At 39.0% G+C, this 24,745-nt stretch overlaps 2 protein-coding genes and 1 long non-coding RNA gene across 4 annotated transcripts in view; 1 reads left to right on the top strand and 2 right to left on the bottom strand.

Annotated features, from left to right (window-relative positions):
- The window catches only part of LOC113568983 (B-cell receptor CD22-like), a gene marked incomplete at its 5' end in the record, with an annotated part of 140,556 nt that overhangs the window by 54,246 nt on the left and 61,565 nt on the right, over nt 1–24,745 (bottom strand). The window lies entirely within an intron of this gene.
- LOC118242611 (B-cell receptor CD22-like) lies at nt 2,196–6,013 on the top strand. Of its 2 annotated transcripts, none has more exons than XM_035534586.1 (5): nt 2,196–2,225; nt 4,396–4,656; nt 4,755–4,857; nt 5,075–5,117; nt 5,800–6,013. In XM_035534586.1, exons 1-5 carry the CDS (start codon nt 2,216–2,218, stop codon nt 5,818–5,820), a joined length of 438 nt encoding a protein of 145 aa, XP_035390479.1. In that variant the 5' UTR covers nt 2,196–2,215; the 3' UTR covers nt 5,821–6,013. The 2 variants fall into 2 exon arrangements, with proteins under 2 accessions (XP_035390479.1, XP_035390480.1); XM_035534587.1 differs by having other exon boundaries at nt 4,758–4,857.
- On the bottom strand, nt 15,654–16,365 carry LOC118242642. Its single transcript, XR_004776979.1, has 3 exons — nt 16,263–16,365; nt 16,030–16,132; nt 15,654–15,823 (listed from the first exon to the last, which is right to left on the bottom strand). It is a non-coding gene; the product is annotated as an uncharacterized LOC118242642 (long non-coding RNA).

The following is a 24,745-nucleotide window of genomic DNA, read 5'->3' on the forward strand; positions in this document are numbered from 1 at the left end:
GTTGAAAAAGGAGAGAACAGTGCATTAAAAGAGGAAGAGAATTTAAATACACTAAAAATAACATCATTAAATACACCACAGACAGTTCACATGGTTAAAACCTCAAAGCTGTTTCTTCTGAATTTATTTTCCTCTGTTCCCACACTGCTGATGAGACTTTGTACAGTGAGGTAAGAAGAACTCTTTATTAACTTACATTTGTTTGTTAAATTTCCTCGTAGTCTGTGCTTTTAGTAAATAGCATAAAGGTCAAGAGAACATTACCACTCTTCATGAACTCTCATCCACATATAGTTGTAGAGGACGTGGAGTTGGTTTTGGAGTTCAGTGGTGTTATGTTTATGTGGTGTGTTTGTGTTCCTGATGGAGAGACTGTGTGAAACAAAGGAATAAAAAAGCAAGCAAAAAATGAGTGTGAATGTGAGAAGTGCGTGTGAGCGAGTGACAGAGAGGAGTCTTAATTAGGACAGTCCAGGAGTTATTATGATAGTCCATTTACAGGAAACAAGCAGTCAGACCCATCTGTGAATTAGAAATGAAAAATTTACATTAGGAGCAAAGATAAAAAAAAACAGGAACAAGAAAATAATGTGATGACAAAGAAAGATAAAGGGCTGTGACAGAGTATTTTTACTGATTCTAGCCTTGAGCTCTTCTGAAATTAGATTGGTGCTTTTATTCCTGTTGGAGCCACAACTCCCAGCATTGGTGTCTCTGCCACAAGTGCCCCAATCACCACTGGGACAACCTTTTTGTTAACACACACAGATTTGAAGTTGTTCAGATTATTTGTCTTGCATATGTTTCTATACATGGTCTCTGCCACTTGGTCAGGTCTCTTAATATTTGCTTTTCACGGTAACTATGTCCCCCCTCTGACTGGGACATGCCCTCATCAGCCCATCCTTGGGATCCCGTGTTTGGATGTAGTCATGGGTATCTCATGTCACATCCTGAACAGTGGTGTTGAGCATTCTGTCTGGTGTACAGTCTTTGTTTGTTATATCTTGGGTGATAATGAAGAAGATTTTGGTGAGTGGTTTGGTAGGCTATAGAGTTTACTCCCCCTACTCTTTCAAGTTCCTTGTCTAGTCAGATTGCCCTGCAATGATATGACCTCTGGTGCAAAGATTCCTGGGTCAAGTCAACTCCTCCATTAAAGTGCTGCAACATTTCATGGGAAGAAATCTGCAATAATTATATTACACTGAGTGTGATTTAGCTATTTACGATCAATTTGTTTGATCACCTTCAAGTTTTGAGATTTAGAATCTATATTATGAATTAAGAGTTCTACTGGAATTCAACACATAGTCCCTGTAAGTTCCAGCATTATTTTTCAAACCCTTTGTGACCTTTTCAGCAAAATAGTGAGGCATGAGTGAAAGGTAAATGTACATTTAATGAAGTAACTAATAGACAAAGCAGGAGTTAACTGAGGGGAACATGGAACATAAATCAAAAAGATTTCAAAAGGGCAACAGGATTAAATATTTCTTGTGGCTGGCTAGATTTTTACTAGGAATAGAGAAGGTCAGTGTGATACAATGACTGGAGATGCCTGTGGGCTTAAATAAAGCGAGTGAAACAAGGTACATACATGTGTGATGATCAGTCAGTGGGTGATTGGAAATATGGAAGTGATTGGGTGGTCTGATTGGTTAAACGACAAGTGATTGACAGATTGGAGGTGTCTGATTGGCTGGGTGTCAAAGAGTGGTTATGAGTGGGTGATTGTGTGTGTGTGTGTGTGTGTGTGTGTGTGTGTGTGTGTGTGTGTGTGTGTGTGTGTGTGTGTGTGTGTGTGTGTGTGACACCATTCTTCATCTTTTGGGTTGGGTGAGAATAGACCTCCTAGAACAGACCTGAGCAACAAGCTGGTAGAATGGTTATTTGTTTTTAATCTTATCACAATTGCTTTCAAATTGTTCATTTACAGTTTGGACAAGGATTCCTCTAAATCCTTTTGTGATTCGATCTAGAGTAAATCGCCCTCAAGAAATAAAACTGAATTGAAATGAGATGACAAGAGCCAAACCTCCTCAGTAATACAGTTGTGTCATCAGATCAGTCTGACTGATATTTGAAACAATGTAAACAGAAGCAGAAATGTGATGAACTCAGCTGTGTTGTGTGCTGTTGTGTGTCTGTGCAGGTTTGTTTAATGATGTCACTCAGAACTCCTCTTCTAACTCTCACTCTCATCACTCTGTTCATGTCTCTGGGTAAGACTGCAGTCTTCATGAAAATTGTATTTTTCTTTGTAAAATTTCCAAAACTGTTGAAACCTGCACAAATATTAGGAAAATTCTGATATCCAGTATAAAGATTTTCTGACACAGTGTTCCCATTTAATGAAGTTAATTTCCATTGGTTACCAAAGCCTCGCACATTCCCCACACCACTGCTACAGAGCTTGCTGAGTGTTTTGTGTTTTTTCTCAAGTTTAGGGCAGTCTTAGATTAAGAGCACACTGATGTAAGATTAAAATTCACAACCCCACTATAACTACAAAGTGCAGATATATTTTTGTTTGTTTTTCTCTTTACTCAACCTCATATATGATGAGGTTTTCCGCCACCCTGCTACAAGCTTTTCTCACTTTGTGGTTTAGCTCAGAATCAGCTCAGAGTTCTGCAGTAGCTGCTGGAGTTAGAGAGGAGAGAAGTGAAGCTGTAAGAGAACTCCCACTCTCTTATGGGGCCCAGACTCTTCTGTTGACCTCTTGCATGCCTTATATATTTCAGGGGTTTTTGGAACAGAATGGAGTGTGAAGTACAACTCTACTGAAATATGTGCTTTAAAGGGGTCCACGGTGTTCATCAATGGCACTTACACATACCCAGCAGGGCTTGATGTGAATGAGGAATTTTGGGTTAAAAGGTCATTCAATACACACCAGGACAAGCCTGTATATTGCAGACCCACTACTGACTCAGGAAGGGTCCAGTGTTATGTAGATAAACAGCAACACTTCTCCCTCAAACTGATTAATGTAACAAAGGAGGATGAAAATGACTATCGCTTCAGAATCAAAACAAATGTAAGTCATCAAAAATGGCTGGGAGATCCTGTCAAAATCAATCTCAGAGGTGGGTTAAATCTTTAATTCCTCATTTTCTAACTATGATGCAAAGTGTCCTTTACCCAGAGAAATTTGAGTCTTGAAGTTCATTAATACCTATTTTTAACTATGATGCACATTCTCACTTCATGTAAAGGAGTTTGAGTTTAATTACGCTGATTATTGAGAGTTGTTAAATTGATTAATGGTTACTCTGATATATTAGTTGTATATACAAAATTTGTTTCTCTCTTATTTTTTAACAAATTCAAGACAGTTTCATGACAGCAGAATAATTTTCTAATTGTGATGGACTTCCATTTGTATCGTTTGATGATTCTTTCATTGTCTTAGAGCTCCTTGTGAACACTCTTCTTGAAGTAATAGAGAGAGAAGCCGCAGTTCTGATGTGTATAACCACTTGCAGTCTGACTGACAGTCCAACATTCATCTGGTACAAAAATGGACGTCGTTTATCCTCCAATACAAACCCACTCCACCTGCGGCCAGTCAGCAGTGAGGATGCAGGCAGTTATATGTGTGCTGTAAGAGGATATGAACATCTCCCCTCTCCTGCTCAAACTCTCACTGTCAGATGTGAGTTTACAATGTTGGTTTCATTATATGATTATCTGATTATTGCTAAGTTCATTTCATTGCCAAGTTCAGTTAATTTCTCAGTTAAAATGCAAAAAATACAATGAATTAGTAAAGTCTTATTAGAATTATATATATATATATTCTTACTTTGAGTACATGAGACATTTCATTACTATAAAATGCATTCTCCACATGGTGTTAGTTCAAGTTCAAGTTCAAGTTTGGTTTATTTGTCACATACATAGTCATACACAGTACAACACGCAGTGAAATGGTGGAGGGTGCTCTGTCCAAACTGAGGAAGAGAACCAAAGGTGCATAGAGAAAAAAATATATATACAGATAAATATATATTCTATGTATGTACAAAAATATATTAACAATGTATGTACAATATATGTATATTATGATTATATACACAATGTACAGTGTATATGGTTGAGTATATATTTACACAATCTACAGAATGTACAGATCCATTGTATAGTACCATATCTACAGTTGTTGTAACAGGTTAATTGCCTGATTTAAGGTGAAGACATTAGTAATGGTGGCACAACTATACAACATCTCCAGAATCAGCTCTTAGAACAGTAGAGGATACAAGTCCATTAATGAACCTGGATATATGCCTGGTTGATGCAGATCATGCCTGTAGTCTCCTTGCTCCTCCTTTCAGACAGAAGACGCCATATTCATTTCTTCACATTCTCTCATTTTGTGGGTGTTAGATCCTCCAAAGAATGTATTGGTGTCCATCAGGCCCGCTAGTGAAATAGTGGGGTACAGTTCAGTGACTCTGACCTGCAGCAGTGATGCCAACCCACCTGTGCAGAACTACGCCTGGTTTAAAGAAGGAGGAACCTCATCTGTAGGATCTGGAGAGACATACAACATCACCATCAGCTCTAATAGCAGTGGCTGGTATTACTGTGTAGCTCAGAATGAACACGGGATGCTGAAATCAGCTTCCATAGATGCCACTTTAAAGGGTGAGACAGACAGACAGTTATGCATTTGCTATTCACATTATGATTATTCACACTATATTATGTGTATGAACAATAGTGTGCATGTCTGTTTCTCTCAGCAGGTCACTTCTACATTTTGCCTATAGCTGTTGGAGTCAGCCTCTTTGGGATTGTATTTCCTCTCTCAATAGTTTTATTTATGAAGAGAGAAAGTTTAAGAAGGTAAAGTGAAAGATGTTAATATAAGTTACATGTATAAATGATAACTTTATAGTACCTCATTTCTGTTCCTTTCCAAAAGCACTTTATTAATATGGGAAATCTTGAAAATATGATAAATGCTAATAATAATATAATAAATGCAATATTATGAATACTAATGTCTATTCTCTGTTTTCTGTTTGGACGAACACTGACATTTGGGGTTTTTTGAGCTCAGAGGCAAGAGGCAAAAGAGAAATACAGATGAATCTGATTATGGGGTGAGCTATCACAGAAATCCAGATATATTTGTCAATAAGGAGTCTTAACCCTGCTAAAGAGTTCATGGAATTCATGTCATGACAAATCAGAACCTTGAAATGACAGTGTCAGTCTTAGTTCTGTATCTTTAGCATTTGTTTATGTCAGAGTGAGAGCTCCATCTGAGATGCAGACTGTCAACAACAAAATAACATTAGTGGAAAAACTCCAATGGAACCTTAACTATTAAGCTATTCAGTGTTTCTCATTAAACTGCACATCATTAACTCTGTGCTTCACAGAACGCCGGCCTCAAGCCCTGTCCTACCTGTGAGAATACTGTAGTGAGTTCATCATATCAGTTACATCACAGTTATAGAACTCTGTTAGAACTCTAGAATCTTGATAGCACTCTAGAATCTTTTTTGAGATGGGATGTGTAAAGCTCTTGTCATTTTTACTGAATACTGGAGGAATACTACGATACACAGCTTTCTTACATTACCATAATTATATAGAATCCACAGGAATAGATTATTAAATTTAGATATGCCAAAACATGCATTGTTTTGTTGTGTTTTTTCAATGTTTGTGTGTGTGTGTGTGTGTGTGTGTGTGTGTGTGTGTGTGTGTGTCTGTGTGTATTTTGTTATTCCAAATGTCCTTGTGATCTGATATTCTTTCCTGTGTTTCCTTTTATAGGACTTAAGGAAACATTACTAAGAGAATCATCACTGAGAAATTAAACTTGCAGCTGTATCCCAATGCAGTCAAAAGAGTGAGAGATAGAGGGGAAGAGAGATGGATGATTACATGTAGACAAGAGTGTTCAGTTAATCAACAGTAAAAAATGTAATCAACTGCAAAAAATGTTGCAGTCTTTCATTTTTTAATTTTTTTTTGTACTGATGGAAAATAACCTTGTTCTTATTCTGAAAATCGAATTAATTAATAAATCTAAATTAAAATCTAAATGTTTTGTTATTTGTTAATTCAATTTTTATCTAGTCCATTAATTTTAATCCAGTTAAAATATTTGAATGTGGTTTCCTCAAAAGCATCATGATGTTTATATCTTGTTCAGTACATGTACTCAGGGATTCTCACTCTAGCAATCTGAACTACAATGAAAATAGAACAAAATAATGTAAAGTGAGCTCGAACCCACGTCAGCTAGATGATGACACCGACAGCCTACTGGGTGAGCATCCACACTTTAATGGTGGGCCCTTGTGCAGAACAGTTAGATCGTGGAACAAGTAAACAAGAAAAGTAAATAACCAAAAGGTGAGGAGTGAACCTCAGCCATTTTGTTACGATGTGAACGAGCTCCTGCTAGACAGTTGTGGCCATAAAACAATCTGCGCGTATATTGCTCTTCAAAGGAATGGAGGACAACAACACTAGAGGGAAAGAAAAACTAAACACCATGCCGAGTGTGGGAAAAGGGAGAACCAAGGATGGCAGCCCCGATGCCCTGGGGAAAATCAAACTAAAACTTCCCAAACAAAACCAGAAAACAGGAACTGTAATGGCTAAGGGGAGGCTTAGGAGAGAGACAGATTTGAGGGGGAAAACTGCAGAAGGCAGGAGACGTGTAAAAACACAGACACCCTCGCAGCACAGAAGTGAGGTGTCACACAAGGGCTCACAGACCTCAATACCCAGAACTTGGCTCAGAACTTTGGCAAAGACCCAGCACTGAGTGACTGGCTCACTGGGCTTATATAGACTTAGCCCAGCTCTTGGCCGTTAAGCCTGATTAGTGTTGTGCCTGACTCGAGACCTCCCACTGGTGGTTGGAAGGAGCCTCGGCCTGGCACCGACTCTTACAAATAAGGTTACAAAACAACAAAAACTCCATCATGTAGGGATTAGATCCACACTACCAGCACCTATAAGACTGACAAAAAATAATTCCTTTAAACTCTTTATCATGGACTTATTAGCTAATAGCTGTTGTTAAACATCATGGCACCAAAATATATGACAGCTTAATGAAAGCTTTACATTGTTTGATTATATAATATAAACTATTACTAAATGAATTTCACAGTTAAAATGTAAAACACGCAATGAAACACGAAAGAGTCACTAAATCTTCAACATGTATAGATGTTAGACCCTCGCTGGTACACAGGCAGCCCTTACAGACTACATCCACCAATCACTGCACACATTCACTTCCCCAATCCAAATCACCTGTTTACTTGAATAATCACCTAGACCTAGACCTCATTTATCTGCACCCTATTTAAACCCCACATGTGCCTGAGTTCAGTGCGTTACAATGATGGCCCCTTGTCACAAGTTAAAGGCTCTGCTTAGTAAGTTACTTTGAAAATGTATTTTCTGTCTTTGGTTGCATTTGGGAATTAAACAATTATGCTCCTCACTTGCACCTTGCTCTTGTTTCATGATGTCACAATAGAATATCTTTAATTTGAGACATTTTATTATCAAATTCGTTCTTTACATGGTGTTATTTATGCCTGATTTAAGGTGAAAACATTAGTAATGGTAGCACAACCATACATCATCTCCATCTCCAAAATCAGTTCTTAGAAATGTGGATGATGCAAGTTCAAATACAAGTCAGTTAATGAACGTTTATATAGACACTACACAGCTGTAACTACATGGTTTTGTATCACTGGTTGATGTTTACCATAACTGTAGTCTCCCTGTTCCTCCTTTCAGGCAGAATATGCTATATTCATTTCTTCACATTCTCTCCTTTTGTGGGTATTAGATCCTCCAAATAATGTATTTTTATACATCTGTGAAATAGTGAAGTGACTCTGACTTGCAACAATGCCACCCCACCTGTGCAGAACTACACCAGATATAAAGAAGGAGGAACCTCACCTGTAGGATCTGGACAGAGTTACATCATCAACAGCTCCAGGATCTGGTTCTGCTGTGTGGCTCAGTGTGAACATAGGATAATGAAATCAGCTTCAGCACTTGCCACTTTAAAGGGTGACACACACAGGCAGTTATGTTTTAATTGTTGACATTCATTTACTCACATTCATTCATATTTACAAACTATAATTGCTATACTGTATATGTGTCTGTGTTTCTCACCAGGCCACTTCAACATATTGCCTATAGTTGTTGGAGTCGGCCTCTGTGGGATTGTAGTTCCTCTCAATAGTTTTAGTGAAGAAGCGGGAAAGTTTAAGAAGGTAAAATGAAGTGAAATGTATTATGTTAAATTACACTTTGTTACGATCTCGTCGAGGCTCCAGGCCATAATGAGAAGTGTGACCCAAAAAAAAAAAAAAAAGTCTAAACAAGTCTGTAGTGGAAATGAAATCAGATTCCAACAGACCAAAGTAGTTCAATGACAGCCAGTGTAGTGTACAGGAGTCAGTGTGACACTACTATAACATCAGGAGTGACCCAGGCCAAAGTAAGAAATAAATCCACACTAGAAAAAAAAAAGCCACTCACTAAATCTACACAAAAGAAAATACACACAAAACTACATTTACTCCCTAAGTGGAAAACTGAGCAAACCACACCCCAAAACAAAATGGCAGTCATTCCCTACTTACCAGTGACCACTCAACAAAGGGAAAAAGTTGAATATATACAAATGTACAACTGCAGACTAACTATTAGAGCAGACAAGAGTAAAGTGAAAACTGGAAACAAAGTCATACACCAGGTCAACTATCATGAACTCTCTCTCTCTCTCACACACACACACACACACACACATACACACACACACTGTTTCTGTTTTGTATGTTAATTCTCTGCTTCACAGAATGTAAAAAGTGAATTTTTGAATTTATTAGATTATTATAAATAATGCTGCACCTAATCTATCAATAGGATCACTGAAGTAATAAGCACACTTTTCTACTCAAACAAAGTCTACCCACGAGCATCTTTCTGCTGAACCATCAGTGTGGACATGTGGGTTTCTTCAATCAGTTTTGTGTTCCACATTTGTAGTTCTCAGAAAACCTTGCGGTTTAATGAATACTGGAAATATACAGTACACAGCTTTCTTAGTATTAGGCTACTTTACATTGTCATAACTATATAGAATCTGCAGGAATAGATTATTATTAAATTTAGATAACACAAAAATGTGATTTTATTTTCATTTTGTTATGACATTTGAATGAGCGTGCATGTGTGTGTGTCCATTGTTATTCCAAATATCCTTGTATTCTGATATTTTTTCCTGTGTGTCCTTTTATAGGCCTTGAGGAAACACCACTAAGAGAATCATCCCTGAGAAATATCACACTTGCAGCTATGGCCCAATTGTAACGTTTACTGCAGTAACGTTTACTAGTCGAGAAGCAAAATGCCAACGCAGGAGGCTTTTAATGAACAAAGGAAACAAAACATGAGAGGCTAACAAACAGAGACACGGGAAAACACTGAGACAAATAAACACACGAACTAAGCAAACAGCCAAACAATGACAAGGTCAGTGACAGTGACAACAACTAGAAACTTAACCGAACATGCCAAAATAACCGACAAACTGGAAGACAAAACAAAGCCAGGGCTTAAATAACCAAGACTTATAAACTAACCAGACACAGGCGAACATCATTACAGGTGGAGATACAGACCAGAGAGCGGAACAGATTAAAATAAAACAAGCACTGGGAAAGAGGAACAGGTAAAAGGAATGACAGGCATGGAGAAAACTAAACTAAGGAACGGAACAACCAGGAAGTAAAGGAAAACAAAGACACGACAGGGAAATCATGTAAACAGGGATGCCAGAAGGGGGCCCATACGTGACACCAGTGCAGTCAAAAGAGTGAGAAATAGAGAGGGGAAGAATAAATTTAACATGTAGTTTCCTTCAGCAGAAAAGCTTTTCAGTGTTTTACATTAATGATTAATACTCAGAAAATGTTAAAATAAAAGCGTCCTTTGCATTTTTATTGCAAGGATGAAAAATAACCTTCTTATTACTTTGCTAATCTAAATAATTAAATGAACCTCATGCGAATAAAAAATAGTCACTACTATTTTAATACTATATTCATTCATTCATTCATTCACTCATCCCTTCATTCATTCATTCATTTAGTCCATTTATTTTAATGCAGTTTCCTCCAAAGCATCGTAATGAAATCTAAGGGCATTTTCTCAGTTTTTGAATATTTTATTAAAAAGCTGCAAACGAGTAGCTCTGCACACTCCTCTTTCTGTCATACTCTAACATCCCTGTTTATTTGTGTAAGTCCATTCAGATTGGTTGGTCAGTCCTGACGTAACATGACGCTGTCAAAATTTAATTTAGTTCTAGAGTGGGAATCTCTGAGAACACGTCCTTTTGGGGGGAACTACATCTGAGTGTTTTAACTGGCACAGTGTATATACGATGTTAAGTATTTGGTTGGTCAGTTCTTAGTGAGGAATCTGGTTGCATCCAGATTGTGAACCTCAGGCACCTGAAGAGAGCGTCTGAGCAGCAGTGAGACACAGAGTCAGTTTGTAGTTAGATAGCATGTGTAATTTATAGACTACCTGTGTTTGACAAGAAGAGCAAGCACAGGGAAAAAAGAGGAAGAACAATAACAAAGGCAAATGTGGTCTTTGGCAAGCAAAGCAGGCATCAAATGAAGAAGTTACATGGTAGCAGAATATGTGGACATAGGTCAGCATTATTTCTTATACTTGCAAGCATGCATAGAGAGAAAACAGATACATTTTATTCTTACTTTGTTTTATTCTTACTCTTTTATTCTTATTCTTAATATTCTTTTATTCTTTATTCTTTATTTTTATTCTTACTTTGCTTTACATTTTACTCTTACTTTTAGAGAGAAAACAGATACATTTTATTCTTACTTTGCTGCCTTTTACTGTAGCAGAATAACAACAGAGAATAAAAAGGCAAAAAATTCCAGTCAAGGCCAGTTTATCTGGAGAAATTTCCTGATCTGACCACACCTTTTACATGTGGCAAATATTAATTTCTCCTGGAAGTGATATGCAGATTATTTACAAAAATATGAAATCACCTTTGCCATTGGTTAAATCAGTTACACTTAGCTGACACTTTTATACAAAGTGACTTACAATTATGACTGAGTACAACTTGAGGGTTAAGTGATTTACTCAGGAGCCCCAGCAGTGTCAACTTGGCAGTGGTGGGGCTTAAACCACCAACCTTCTGTTTACAAATGAAGTACCTGAACCACTGAGCTACCACTGCCCAATCATCCTTTGTTAGTAGTAATAACAAGCCAAGTTAATTAGAAACATGAGGTATTGAGTACACAGCTATCTAACAGGAGCCAGGAGCCAGTCCAAACAGGAGCTAGTCCAAATGCCCGTAGTTTACATCGAACAACTCTGACATCCTCGTGTTGTTAAGTGAAATGACACTGATGGTGTGGTGACAGTGTGACTTTCCCAGGAACAGCAGAATGGGGGATGGAGTTCTAGCAGAAGGGTGACTCCATATGCGGATATGACCCATTTAACAACAGGTACATTGGGGTGTTTTTCCATCTGCTGGACAGGGAGAGGCACACCACACAGTACTGGTGCTCTGTCACATTTACAGCTATTTCCAGGGACAAGGCACACACGATGTTCCCTTTGCACCATAGGAGGCCCTTCAGTCTGAAGATCAGCATAATAAGATTCACCATGGATTACCTGCAAACAGACATACAACAAAACACACATAGAGACAATAGTACACCCTAACTGGGGGCCTCTTTAATCTACTATCATATATCAACTGAGGCTGAGCATCAGTTAGTACAGCTGTTTGGATTATCACAATAACAGTAGCAGATTGTGTGTAGTGAGCCTCAACGAATCTCCTAGGAAGCAAACATTCGATTAGCACTTTGCCATCTGGTGAGAATTTCAAGGAGTGCTGCAGTATAATCAGAGATAATTATATGTAAATTACCAGCTAGCATGGGGCCTGGTTGGCCCTTTACCCACAACATGGGAAATGGTTTTCCCATCAAAACTTTGAAAGGAGACATTTTCATGACAGAGGGCAGTAGAGGATGTGAAACCTCCAGTCAATCATAGATATATACGCACAGATATTTGCAGAGCTGCTGAGTGACTCTTGATGTGAATGCTGGGCCCTTATCACTGTTGTTAGAATGCAGTATTCCATACATAGTTATTATATCTCTTGCCACAACTCTTACTATTGTTCTCACATTTTCCTTTGCACTCAGGAATACCTCAGGCCATTTAGAAAATTGATCAATCATCATAATAATCTTTTTCTGCTGAATCAGCTAGTAACGCTCTGCTTCGTTGCTTATGGTTGGGGTGTCATATCCTGTTACTTTGATAACTGCTAAATGACTGGGAAGCTTGCAGTCAGGCTGCAATGAGAGTGGAATGTGATATGATATTTCCCTCTACTGCCCTAAACCGGTTCTGTGGCCAAATCCATCAGAAATCATGGGAGACACCACATGCATGTCGACTGTGTGTGTACATAGTGAGGGGCTTATCCTTGAACAGATGAATAACATGTATGAATAAGAGCAAACCACTGTGTTCCTCCAGTGTCCAAGCTGAATTCAGGAGAGAAAGCGTTTGATGCAGCATGAAGGCTGAAGAGCCCTGCAGAGAAGAGTGTTTAACAGTCAAACTACGAGTTCATGTCAAAATGTTTCATAGCCACTACACCTCTGAGCTGTCATGTTGTGTGGCTGCTGTGTTTAACACCTTGGTGATCTGATGACTAGTATTTTCTGAGCAGCAGCAGCAGCAACCACAGAGTGTGAGCACACAGGAAGACCTGGTGCCATAATCCCCTAGGTCTGTAAGCCCCATCAACCTACAACCTAGTCCGAGTCCATGCTAGTGCAAGACAATTTTTTTATTCCTAAATGTAAGTGCAGAAATGGGCTGTGTCTACATGCACAGGGATGCTAGTGAAATCAGAACAAACATCAACCATGATGGTTGGTGTGTGTGTGTGTGTGTGTGTGTGTGTGTTTGTAATTATATTTATTATAGAAGAGACGTCCAGTACAAGCGAGGGATGACAAGATCACTGACCTTTCTCAAATCTTGTGTGAAATGCCACCTCCTCCAATCTGGTTTGCAAACTGGATTGATTAGAGTGTTATAATGGGGCACAAAAGGTGTCAGAACTCCTCTGACAGCAGAAAGTCCATGATGTTGACACTGTCCTCCTTTTCAGACAAGAGCAGGTGTTGCCTACATGACATGGGGGGTGTAGGTGCCAGCTAGACCCTGTACCCACTTGATCTTGGTATTCAACTCACAGAGAAGGCAGAACTGACTGCAGGTGTAAGTAGAATCACAAATAGAAAGATCATTAACCAGAGAGGTCATTATATTATGACCCATGATTATCATGCTTAATTTAGACATTATGTCACAACCCAGAAGATTAAAATGTAAATTGGAAATGAACACAAATGGATGGTGAAAGCGTATTCCACAGTCGCTGACACATGTAACACACTGAGGGAAGGTTTTGTGGGCAGGAGATGCGCAGCCCATTAACTCCAACAGAACTAATGGATGCTCCACACAAGACCCTTGTATTTTGTTCTATTGTTGCACGACCTGAGCCAATGGAACCCTGTTTTTTTTTTTTGCATGTTTGTGTTTTTTACAAGGGTAAATATGCAAGCCAGACTCTTTCTCCATTGCTGGAAATGCTCCTGTTTTTAATGTAACTAGCAGGTCAGAGTGTCTTTCAATAAGCCATCAGCTATTAGCTAATAAGTCCATGATAAGGAGATTAGAGTAATTGGTTTTTGTACCTGACTTAGAGGTGTCAGTCTTATAGGTGCTGGTCGTGTGGATCTAATCCCTACATTATGGAGTTTTTGTTGTTTCCTAACCTTATTTGTAAGGATTGGTGCCAGGCCGAGGTCCCCTCTGACCACCAGTGGGAGGTCTCGAGTCAGGCACACCACTAATCAGGCTAAACGCCCAACAGCTGGGCTAGGTCTATATAAGCCCAGTGAGCCAGTCACTCAGTGCTGGGTCTTTGCCAAAGTTCTGAGCCAAGTGCCTAGCTAGTAACTTTAAGTATTGAGGTCTGTAAGCGCTTCTGTTGTGAGGGTGTTTGTGTTTTTACATGTTCTGTCCCTTCTCCAGTTTTCCTTCTCAAATCTGTCTCTCTTCCAAAGCTCCCCTTAGCCATTACAACTCCTTGTTCTCTGGTTTTGTTTAGGAAGTTTTAGTTTGGTTTTCCCCAGGGCATTGGGGCTGCCATCCTTCCCATGGTGTGCTTGGTTCTCCATTTTCCAAAGCTCGGTGTGGTGTTTAGTTTTTCTTTCCCTCTAGTCCTCCATTCCTGTGAAGAGCGATATACGCACAGGTTGTTTTATGGCCGCTGCAGTCTAGCAGGAGCTCGTTCACCTCGCAACAAAATGGCTGGGGTTCGACTCCCTGCCTTTTGGTTATTTACTTTTCTTGTTTACCTGTTCCACGAGCTAACTGTTCTGCACACGGGCCCATCATGAGAGTATGGTTGCTCACCCAGCAGGCCGTTGGCATGCATCATCACCTGAATTCAAGATCACCTTACATTATTTTGTTCTATTTTCATTGTAGTCCAGATTGCTAGAGTGAGAATCCCTGAGTACACGTCTTGAACAAAATATAAACATCATGATGCTTTTGAGGAAACTGCATTCAAGTATTTTAACTAGATTAAAATTAATGGACTAGGTAAAAATTGAATGAACAAATAAATTATTTAGATTTTTATTTAGATGTATTAATTATTTAGATTGTCAAAATAGGAACAAGGTTATTTTCCAACATTCCAAAAAAAATGAAAGGCTGCAACATTTTTTGCATTAATTATTAATGTAAAACACTGAAAAGCTTTTCTTTTGAAGGAAACAATACTTGTGTACTCTACATGTGATCATGCATCTCTCTTCCCCTCTATATCTCTCACTCTTCTGACTGCATTGGAATATAGCTGCAAGTTTGATTTCTCAGTGATGATTCTCTTAGTGATGTATCCTTAAGGCCTATAAAAGGAAACACAGGAAAGAATATCAGATCACAAGGACATTTGGAATAACAAAATACACACACACACACACACACACACACACACACACATCTTCATATTGCTTAACAAACTGAAAGAAAAGCAAAAAAAACCCTGTATATTTTGCCATATCTAAACTTAATAATATATTCCTCTGGATTCTACATAGTCATGGTAATGTAAGAAAGCTGTGTATCGTAGTATTCATCCAGAATTCAGTAAAAATGACAAGAGCTTTACACATCCCATCTCAAAAAAGATTCTAGAGTGCTATCAAGATTCTAGAGTTCTAACAGCGTTCTATAACTGTGATGTAACTGATATGATGAACTCACTACAGTATTCTCACAGGTAGGACAGGGCTTGAGGCCGGCGTTCTGTGAAGCACAGAGTTAATGATGTGCAGTTTAATGAGAAACACTGAATAGCTTAATAGTTAAGGTTCCACTGGAGTTTTTCCACTAATGTTATTTTGTTGTTGACAGTCTGCATCTCAGATGGAGCTCTCACTCTGACATAAAGAAATGCTAAAGATACAGAACTAAGACTCACACTGTCATTACAAGGCTCTGATTTGTCATGACATGAATTCTATGAACTCTTTAGCAGGGTTAAGACTCCTTATTGACAAATATATCTGGATTTCTGTGATAGCTCACCCCATAATCAGATTCATCTGTATTTCTCTTTTGCCTCTTGCCTCTGAGCTCAAAAATCCCCAAATGTCAGTGTTCATCCAAACAGAAAACAGAGAATAAACATTATTATTCATATAATTGTATTTATGATATTAGTCATATTTTAAAGATTTTTCATATTAATAAAGTGCATTTTGGAAAGGAACTGAAATAAGGTACTATAAAGTTATCGTTTATTCATGTAATTTATATTAACATCTTTCACTTTACCTTCTTAAACTTTTTCTCTTCACAAATAAAACTATTGAGAGAGGAAGTACAATCCCACAGAGGCTGACTCCAACAGTTACAGGCAAAATGTAGAAGTGACCTGCTGAGAGAAACAGACATACACACACTATTGTTCATAAACACAATATAGGGCTTTTGTAATTTGATTAGCAAAGGAATAAGTAAATGAACTGATGAATGAAAAATGAAACATAACTGTCTGTCTGTCTCACCCTTTAAAGTGACATCTATTGAAGCTGATTTCAGCATCCCATGTTCATTCTGAGCTACACGGTAGTACCAGCCGCTGCTATTAGAGCTGATGGTGATGTTGTAAGTCTGTCTAGATCCTACAGGTGAGGTTCTTCCTTCTTTAAACCAGTTATAGTTCTGCACAGGTGGGTTGGCATCACTGCTGCAGGTCAGAGTCACTGAACTGTCCTCCACTATTTCACCAGAGGGACTGATGGACACCAACTACAGGCTACAGACTACAGACTACAGGCATAATCTGCATCAATCAGTGGTGCAAAGACATGTAGAGTTACAGCTGCATAGTGTTTATATCCAGGTTCATTAATGGACTTGTATTCTCTACTGTTCTAAGAGCTGATTTTGGAGATGTTGTATAGTTGTCCCACCATTACTAATGTCTTCACCTTAAATCAGACAATAACACCATGAGGATAATGCATTTTATAGTAATGAAATGCCTCATGTACTCAAAGTAAATAATATATATATATATATAATTCTAATAAGACTACTACCTCATTGTATTTTTTACATTTTAACTGAGAAATGAGCTGAAATTGGCAATGAAATGAACTTAGCAATAATCAGATAATCATATAATGAAACCAACATTGTAAACTCACCTCTGACTGTGAGAGTTTGAGCAGGAGAGGGGAGATGTTCATATCCTCTTACAGCACACCTATAACTGCCTGCATCCTCACTGCTGACTGGCCGCAGGTGGACTGGGTTTGTATTGGAGGATAAATGACGTCCATTTTTGTACCAGATGAATGTTGGACTGTCAGTCAGACTGCAGGTGGTTGTACACGTCAGAACTGCTGCTTCTCTCTCTATTGCTTCAAGAAGAGTGTTCATAAGGAGCTCTAAGACAATGAGAAAATCATCAAACCAAACGAATGGAAATCCATCACAATTAGACTTTAGAATCATCCAGAAAAACTTCAAGCAATTAAGAAAATTATTCTGCTGTCATGAAACTGTCTTGAATTTGTTAAAAAATAAGAGAAACAAATTGTGTAGTACTAGTATATCAGAGTACCCCTTAATCAGTTTAACAACTCTCAATAATCAACTTAATTAAACTCAAACGCCTTTACATGAAGTGAGAATGCACATCATAGTTAAAAATAGGCATTAATGAACTTCAAGACTCAAATTTATCTGGGTAAAGGGACATCACAGTTAGAAAACTGGGACTTAAAGATTTAACCCACCTGTGACACTGATCTTAACAGGATCTCCCAGCCATTTTTCATTGGCTACATTTGTTTTGATTCTGAAGCGATAGTCATGTTCATCCTCCTTCGTTATATTAATCAGTTTGAGGGAGAAGTGTTGCTGTTTATCTACATAACACTGGACTCTGCCTGAGGCATTAGTGGGTCTGCAATATACAGGCTTGTCCTCATGTCCATTGAAATTCTCTGTGACCCAAAATTCCTCTTTCACATTAAACTTTGCTGGCTTTGTGTAAGTGCCATTGATAAACACTGTGGACCCCTTTAAAGCACATATTTCAGTTTGTTTGTACTTCACACTCCATTCTGTTCCAAAAATCCCTGAAACATATGATGCATGAAAGAGGTCATTAGAGGAGTCTGGGCCCCATAAGAGAGTGGGAGTTCTCTTACAGCTTCACTTCTCTCATCTCTAACTCCAGCAGCTACTGCAGAACTATGAGCTGATTCTGATCTAAACCACAAAGTGAGAAGAGCTTGTAGCAGGGTGGGGGAGGAGCTTGGGGAGAAGTGGACACTAGTGACTCTGAACAACTTAACGCTCAGTCACATAATATATGAGGTTGAGTAAAGAGAAAAACAAACAAAAATATATCTCCACTTTGTAGTTATAGTGGGGTTGTGAATTTTAATCTTACCACAGTGTGCTCTTAATCTAAGACTGCCCTAAACTTGAGAAAAACCGCAAAGCACTCAGCAAGCTCTGTAGCAGTGGTGAGGGGGATGTGGGGGCTTTGGTAACCAATGTAAATTAACTTCATTAAATGGGAACACTGTGTCAGAAAATCGTTATACTAGATATCAGAATTTTCTGTTATCAGAATTTGTGCGGGTTTCAACAGTTTTGGAAATTTTACAAAGAAAAATACAATTTTGATGAAGACTGCAGTCTTACCCAGAGACATGAACAGAGTGATGAGAGTGAGAGTTAGAAGAGGAGTTCTGAGTGACATCATTAAACAAACCTGCACAGACACACAACAGCACACAACACAGCTGAGTGCATCACATTTCTGCTTCTGTTTAAACTGTTTCAAATATCAGTCAGACTGATCTGATGACACAACTGTATTACTGAGGAGGTTTGGCTCTTGTCATCTCATTTCAATTCAGTTTTATTCCTTGAGGGCTATTTATTCTGGATCGAATCACAAAAGGATTTAGAGGAATCCTTGTCCAGACTGTAAATGAAAAAGGTGAAAGCAGATGAGATAAGAATAAAAACACAAAATAATTCTACCAACTTTAACAAAATAAAAACAACTTCAACTATTTTAACACCTCATCTCAGTATTACATACAAATGTATTTACACAGTTATAAATCAAGTACACATTGTATTAATAACAGTTTTGTTATGTCCTAAGCAGTGTAGAAGACTGAAGTGGCCAAACTGTATGTAGTGAGAGCTTGTTGTTCAAGTCTGTTCTAGGAGGTCTATTCTCATCCCACCCAAAAGATGAAGAATATTGACACCCAGCCAGCCAAACACACACACACACGCGCGCACACACACACACACACACACACACACACACACACACACACGCACACACACACGCGCACACACACACACACACACACACACACACACACACACACACACACACACACACACACACACACACACACACACTCTTTGTCACCCAGCCAATCAGACACCTCCAGTCCGTCACTCGCCTGTTCTTCAACCAATCGTAGCACCCAATCACGTTTCCAATCACCCACTTACTGATCATCACACATATTACATATATTGTTTCACTCTCTTTATTTAAGCCCCTTATGCGCTAACGCTCCCTAGCAAGCCCAAACTGGCATACTCAAATAAATTATTGATAACATCGAATATTCTTAAAGTACAGTACATTGATCAACATAACATTTCTTAGGACTAATACAAGTACCTGCTTACCGATTTGCAGCCGTCTACATGCATCAGATCGCCACAAATCCCACGCTCGGGTAAATTTCCACAATGTGGCCTTTTAAAACATTATTCCGCTTTAAGATAAGTTCTTTTGTCATAGAAAGTTAAATTACCATCAAAACAACTGTGTGAGATGTTTAGATGGTTAAATGGTATACAGAGTGTTAATAAAGTTCTTTAATTCCGTGCTCACTTCTTTGCGTAAAAACACGCGTTCAGTTCCTTCGTAGGCAAACCCAAACTACGCAGCCTTTGTTTATCTCTAACTGCACGTTACTGACGTAAAAGTGTTCCTGAATAGATCAATAACCCCCCCCCCTTTTTCTATTTTATATTGATTTCTATTGGCCCATTGCAGCGCCATTGTCTTGGAGTGACAGCAATTCTCTCCTATGGGTGAAGGGGGAAGGAGAAGGCATGACTAACATGTACTTCACAAATGTTTCTAGGGCAAGCGTTGTGATTGGCAGTTGTTTTATCAAATAGAGGACGCTTTGACGAAAACGAAGACCCCTCTCTTGCCTTATTTAGTCATCCGTTTAACGTTTAAAGGTCTGCGCACTGTGTACTGTCAGTGCTTCAGTGTTGTTAGCAGATAGCATAGCGCATGGGTTTGAAGCTGTTTGGCGAAACTCGTACAACCATAAGAATAATTTGATCGCCAATAGTTTTGGACATCATCGAAAGGAAGATGCTTATTTTAGCTGAAGTTTATGTGGAGTTGTTTGGGTGCTGCTAGCATGGACTAACTTCGATGTGTGCATAGCAAATCACTGGATGTTTCCATTCACTGCTGGAAAAATCGTAATCCTGCTACAAATTGTAAGTATAAATGAGAAAGTATACTATTGCTTTACAGTATTACAGCATTTACAGTATTTTCCCCAGCATTTACAGTATTAGCTACAGTATGTTCCCCTAATGATGCCAACAATGAAGCTATGTAGCTCATATTGTTGTGGAACTTACTAAAGTAACTTACTGTGATGTTTTAGCAAAAAGAAACATGCAGTCTTGATATATAGTGATTGATGACTTTGTGTGCATTTAGAGAGGTTTTCGGACACTAAGGAGAAGTCTAGGACACCTACTGTAAAACATTATGTAGCTATTTAGTCATTTCATGTATGTGCTCAAAACTTCAGTTTATTACGCAAGACCCTGGTGAATCAGGAAATGTAGAGTATGAGTGAAACTGAATCTCCAGCATCAATAGACACATTATACACCCAAAAAAATCAAAGGCATGTTATGTTTTTTTTGACATGTTCTTCTGTATTAGATGAGCTCAAATGGAAGTAAATGATGGACAAATACGCCTGGATGTGAATGGATGTCTTCTCCCAATTGTCTACTTCACTTTGAATCCTGAATGATCATTGTGCTATGTGTACAATTTCAGACGCATAGTGTTAAAATGAACAAGTACAAATCGTTCAAAAATGAGCTTTAAAATGCTTGTGCGCACAGGCAGCTCCAGTCAATGTTTCACACTGACTATTCTCTATTCTAATTAAAAATCTAGCAAGCCACAAGGACTACTTAATCCTTTTTCCCTTTTGAAATCTTTTTGCTTTATGTAACATGTTCCCCTCAGTTAATTCCTGTTTTGCCTATTAGTTACCTTTCACTCATGCCTCACTATTTTGCTCAAAAGTTCACAAAGGGTTTGGAAAATAATGTTGGATCATACAAGCACTATGTGTTGAATTCCAGTAGAACTCTTCATTTCTAATATAAATTCTAAATCTCAAAACTTAAAGGTGATGAAACACATTGATAGTAAATGGCAAACCACACTCAGTGTAATATAATTATTACAGATTATTTCCCATGAAATGTTATAGCACTGTAATGGAATAGTTGACTTGACCCAGGCCTCTTAGCACCAGTGGTCATATCACTGTAGGGCAATCTAACTAGACAAGGAACTTGAAAGTGAAGGGGGAGTAGACTCTATAGTCTACCAAACCACTCACCAAAATCTTCTTCATCATCACCCAAGAGCTAACAACCAAAGACTGTACACCAGACAGAAGGCTCAACACCACTGTTCAGGATGTGACACGAAATATCCAAGACTACATCCAAACACAGGACCCCAAGGATGGGCTGATGAGGGCATGTCCCAGTCAGAAGGGGGACATAGTTACCGTGAAAATAGTGGAGGTGTCATGGCAGGATTACCTACATGGAATTCAACACTGACAGGTAGCAGAAGTGGCTGACAAGACAATCTTACCAATGTCTGGAAAAGGTAGGACTGAAAGACAGTACTGTGTCACTGATCATGGTAGTAAAAATACAAGAACTAAGCATTATGTTAATTGTAACAGGGGTGCCTTACACCACACAAGATGCAGACTGTACAAAGGAGTCTCTGAGAGTAACACTAACACAAGATGCCTGCAGGGAAAGCAAATATTAAGAGACCTGACCAAGTGGCAGAGACCATGTATAGAAACATATGCAAGACATATAATCTGAACAGCTTCAAATCTGTGTGTGTTATCAAAAAGGTTGTCCCAGTGGTGACTGGGGCACTTGTGGCAGAGACACAAATGCTGGGAGGTGTGGCTCCAACTGGAATAAAACCATCAATCTCATTTCAGAAGAGCTCAAGGCTAGAATCAGTGAAAATATTCTATCAGAGGCCTCTCTCTCTCTCTCTCTCTCTCTCTCTCTCTCTCTCTCTCTCTCTCGCTCTATCTATCTATCTATCTATCTATCTATCTATCTATCTATATATATATATATATATATATATATATATATATATATATATAATATATAATGTCTGTGTGTGTGTGTGTGTGTGTGTGTGTGTGTGTAAATATATAGTAGCTGGACTAAGAGTGGCTGGTGTTTCAAAGCATAGTCTGGCTAACACAGGGTGTTCATCATTGGTTGAGTATTCTGTACAGAGGGAGCAGTGATGTTCCACACCAATTTCTTGTTAGGCCTTTGTAAGTCTTTCTTTGTCATCACATTATTTTCTTGTTCCTGGTTTCTTTATCTTTATCTAACAGAGAAAAATAAACTCAGAAGAAACAGCTTTGAGGTTTTAAACTTGGGAACTGTCTGTTGTGTATTAATTTTAGTGCATTCTGTTTTACTGCACTGTTCTCTCCTTTTTCCACAAATGTGCGCACACACACACACACACACACACACACACACACACATGACATGTCATGAAACAGTACAGTGTTATTCCTGTAGTTCAGGCCACTGAGAGCCTCAATCTTCACATGCAGCAAGTGCCATGGCTGCACATTCATGGAGAAAACCTTTCTGTTTATTGATCACTGCACAGTCTGTGTGTGTGTGTGTGTGTGTGTGTGTGTGTGTGTGTGTGTGTGTGTGTGTGTGTGTGTGTGTGTGTGTGTGTGTGTGCGTGCCATCATGAGGATTATGTCAGATTGCTGAAATCAGGAGAAATTAAACATGAGAATTTGGCTCCTAAAAAAATCTTCAATACGCCACAAACGATTGCTGTTACTGTCCACACCAACACACCTCACAGACAATCGCAGAAAGTCTCGGAAAAGAAGAGTGTGGAAAGAGTTTTAGTAGACGGGATGATCTCCAGCGACACCATCGCATTCGTACAGAGAGAAGCCGTATCAGTGCTCAGAGTGTGGGAAGAGTATTGGTATAAGGTTGGCTGGACATGTCACTTGATCCAAAAAACGACGTTGATAAGAGGTCTTCCCAATTAGCAAACGAACTCTGTATTACGTTTCCCAGAAGCAAACCGTACACATCGTGCCGACGTCGGCTAGACGTGCTATGAGAGCACTTTTGACGATTTGGATTCGCCTTGCACAATTTCTGAACACTGAGGAAAACAATAACACTTAGATGGGTTTGTATAATATATTTGACGGAATTAACACTAAAAGCAAAATTAAATGTTACACAATACAATATCCATAATACAACAGCAGAGACGACAATGGACCACTTGGAGATTTTAATTCGCATTTCATATTTTTCTTGGAGAAGGCGCTGCACTAGACGGGAGACTCATCCCGTGCATCGCTTCTCCAAGGTCCTTATATTAAGTATACTTGTTTTTGTCCATTTTGTGAGTGTTTTCATGTGACCATGGAGAATAAAGAGCTCTTTAGCTCGACCTTGCCTCCCGCTTCCTCTGTGACGTCGCTACCCTCACAGAAATAAGCTTAAAATAAATTTTAAATAAAATAAAACTGAAACGTTTTCTGATGAGAAAGTATAGCATGAAAGTATAGATGAAGAACTATATCCAAATATCCAGTTTTTCGGGAGCTTGGAAGAACAAATCATAATCACGATTCAAACGTCCTGTGACAATATACATCAGCGGTTATGCAGCGTTTGTTTGTCACGAATGGCCACCCTCCTCACGTCCCTGATGTCACCGTTTCCCGGTCTTCCTGCGCTGCCTGGTTCCATGCCTTAGTTTCGTTTTCTCCGCCCCCGTCTGTTCCCCTATTCCACTCCTTGTTTTACTTTCCGCTGTTCCCATGTTCACCGCTATCTGTTTAGTGTCTGATTGTCTTGGTTATTTAAGCCCTGTGGGTTTGTCTTCTACGCGTTGGTAATTGTGGTAAGGGACGTCTTTCTGTTAGGTTTGCCTTCTACGTGTTGGTAATTGTGGTAAGGGACGTCTTTCTGTTAGGTTTGCCTTCTACGTGTTGGTAATTGTGGTAAGGGACGTCTTTCTGTTAGGTTTGCCTTCTAAGTGTTGGTGATTGTGGTAAGGGACGTCTTTCTGTCAGGTTTGCCTTATTCTTGTTTTACTGTCGTCGTCATTGCTTTTTTTTTTTCCTTTTCTTTTTTTTGTGTACTTCAGCTGTGTTAGATTACCCTTAGCAACCCTTATTCTCTGTTTGTTTTACCTTTCGTGTTTCCTCATGAAATAAACCGCCTCCTGCATTTTGCATTCTACCTTTTGCCTTGTTCCTGTTGGGAGCGTAACATGAGTTCAGTTATTGGAGCCGGTCCGAACCTCCTTGGGACTCCACGCAATTCAACATTTTTGTTAGAGGTAACATGCGTCTCGACTTGGTGGCCAACCAGAGTAGTCGGCTGCAGTCGAGAGCGGAGCAGAGAGCCGCCAAACCGTATTTTACTTGCAGTACCCAACGTCAGCAGGTAGCCGTAGAGCTGTAGGTTTAATAGCGAAGACACTATGTGTAATTGATGAGAACGAGGTAGGGGTGTAGGACGGCCCCTATCTAAAATAGGTGAGTTCTCTCTGGCGTATGACCGGCCAACCGTGACAATCACATTGATCTTGTTC

This window comes from Electrophorus electricus, chromosome 16, assembly GCF_013358815.1.
Source record: "Electrophorus electricus isolate fEleEle1 chromosome 16, fEleEle1.pri, whole genome shotgun sequence".
Classification (NCBI taxonomy): Eukaryota; Metazoa; Chordata; class Actinopteri; order Gymnotiformes; family Gymnotidae; genus Electrophorus; species Electrophorus electricus.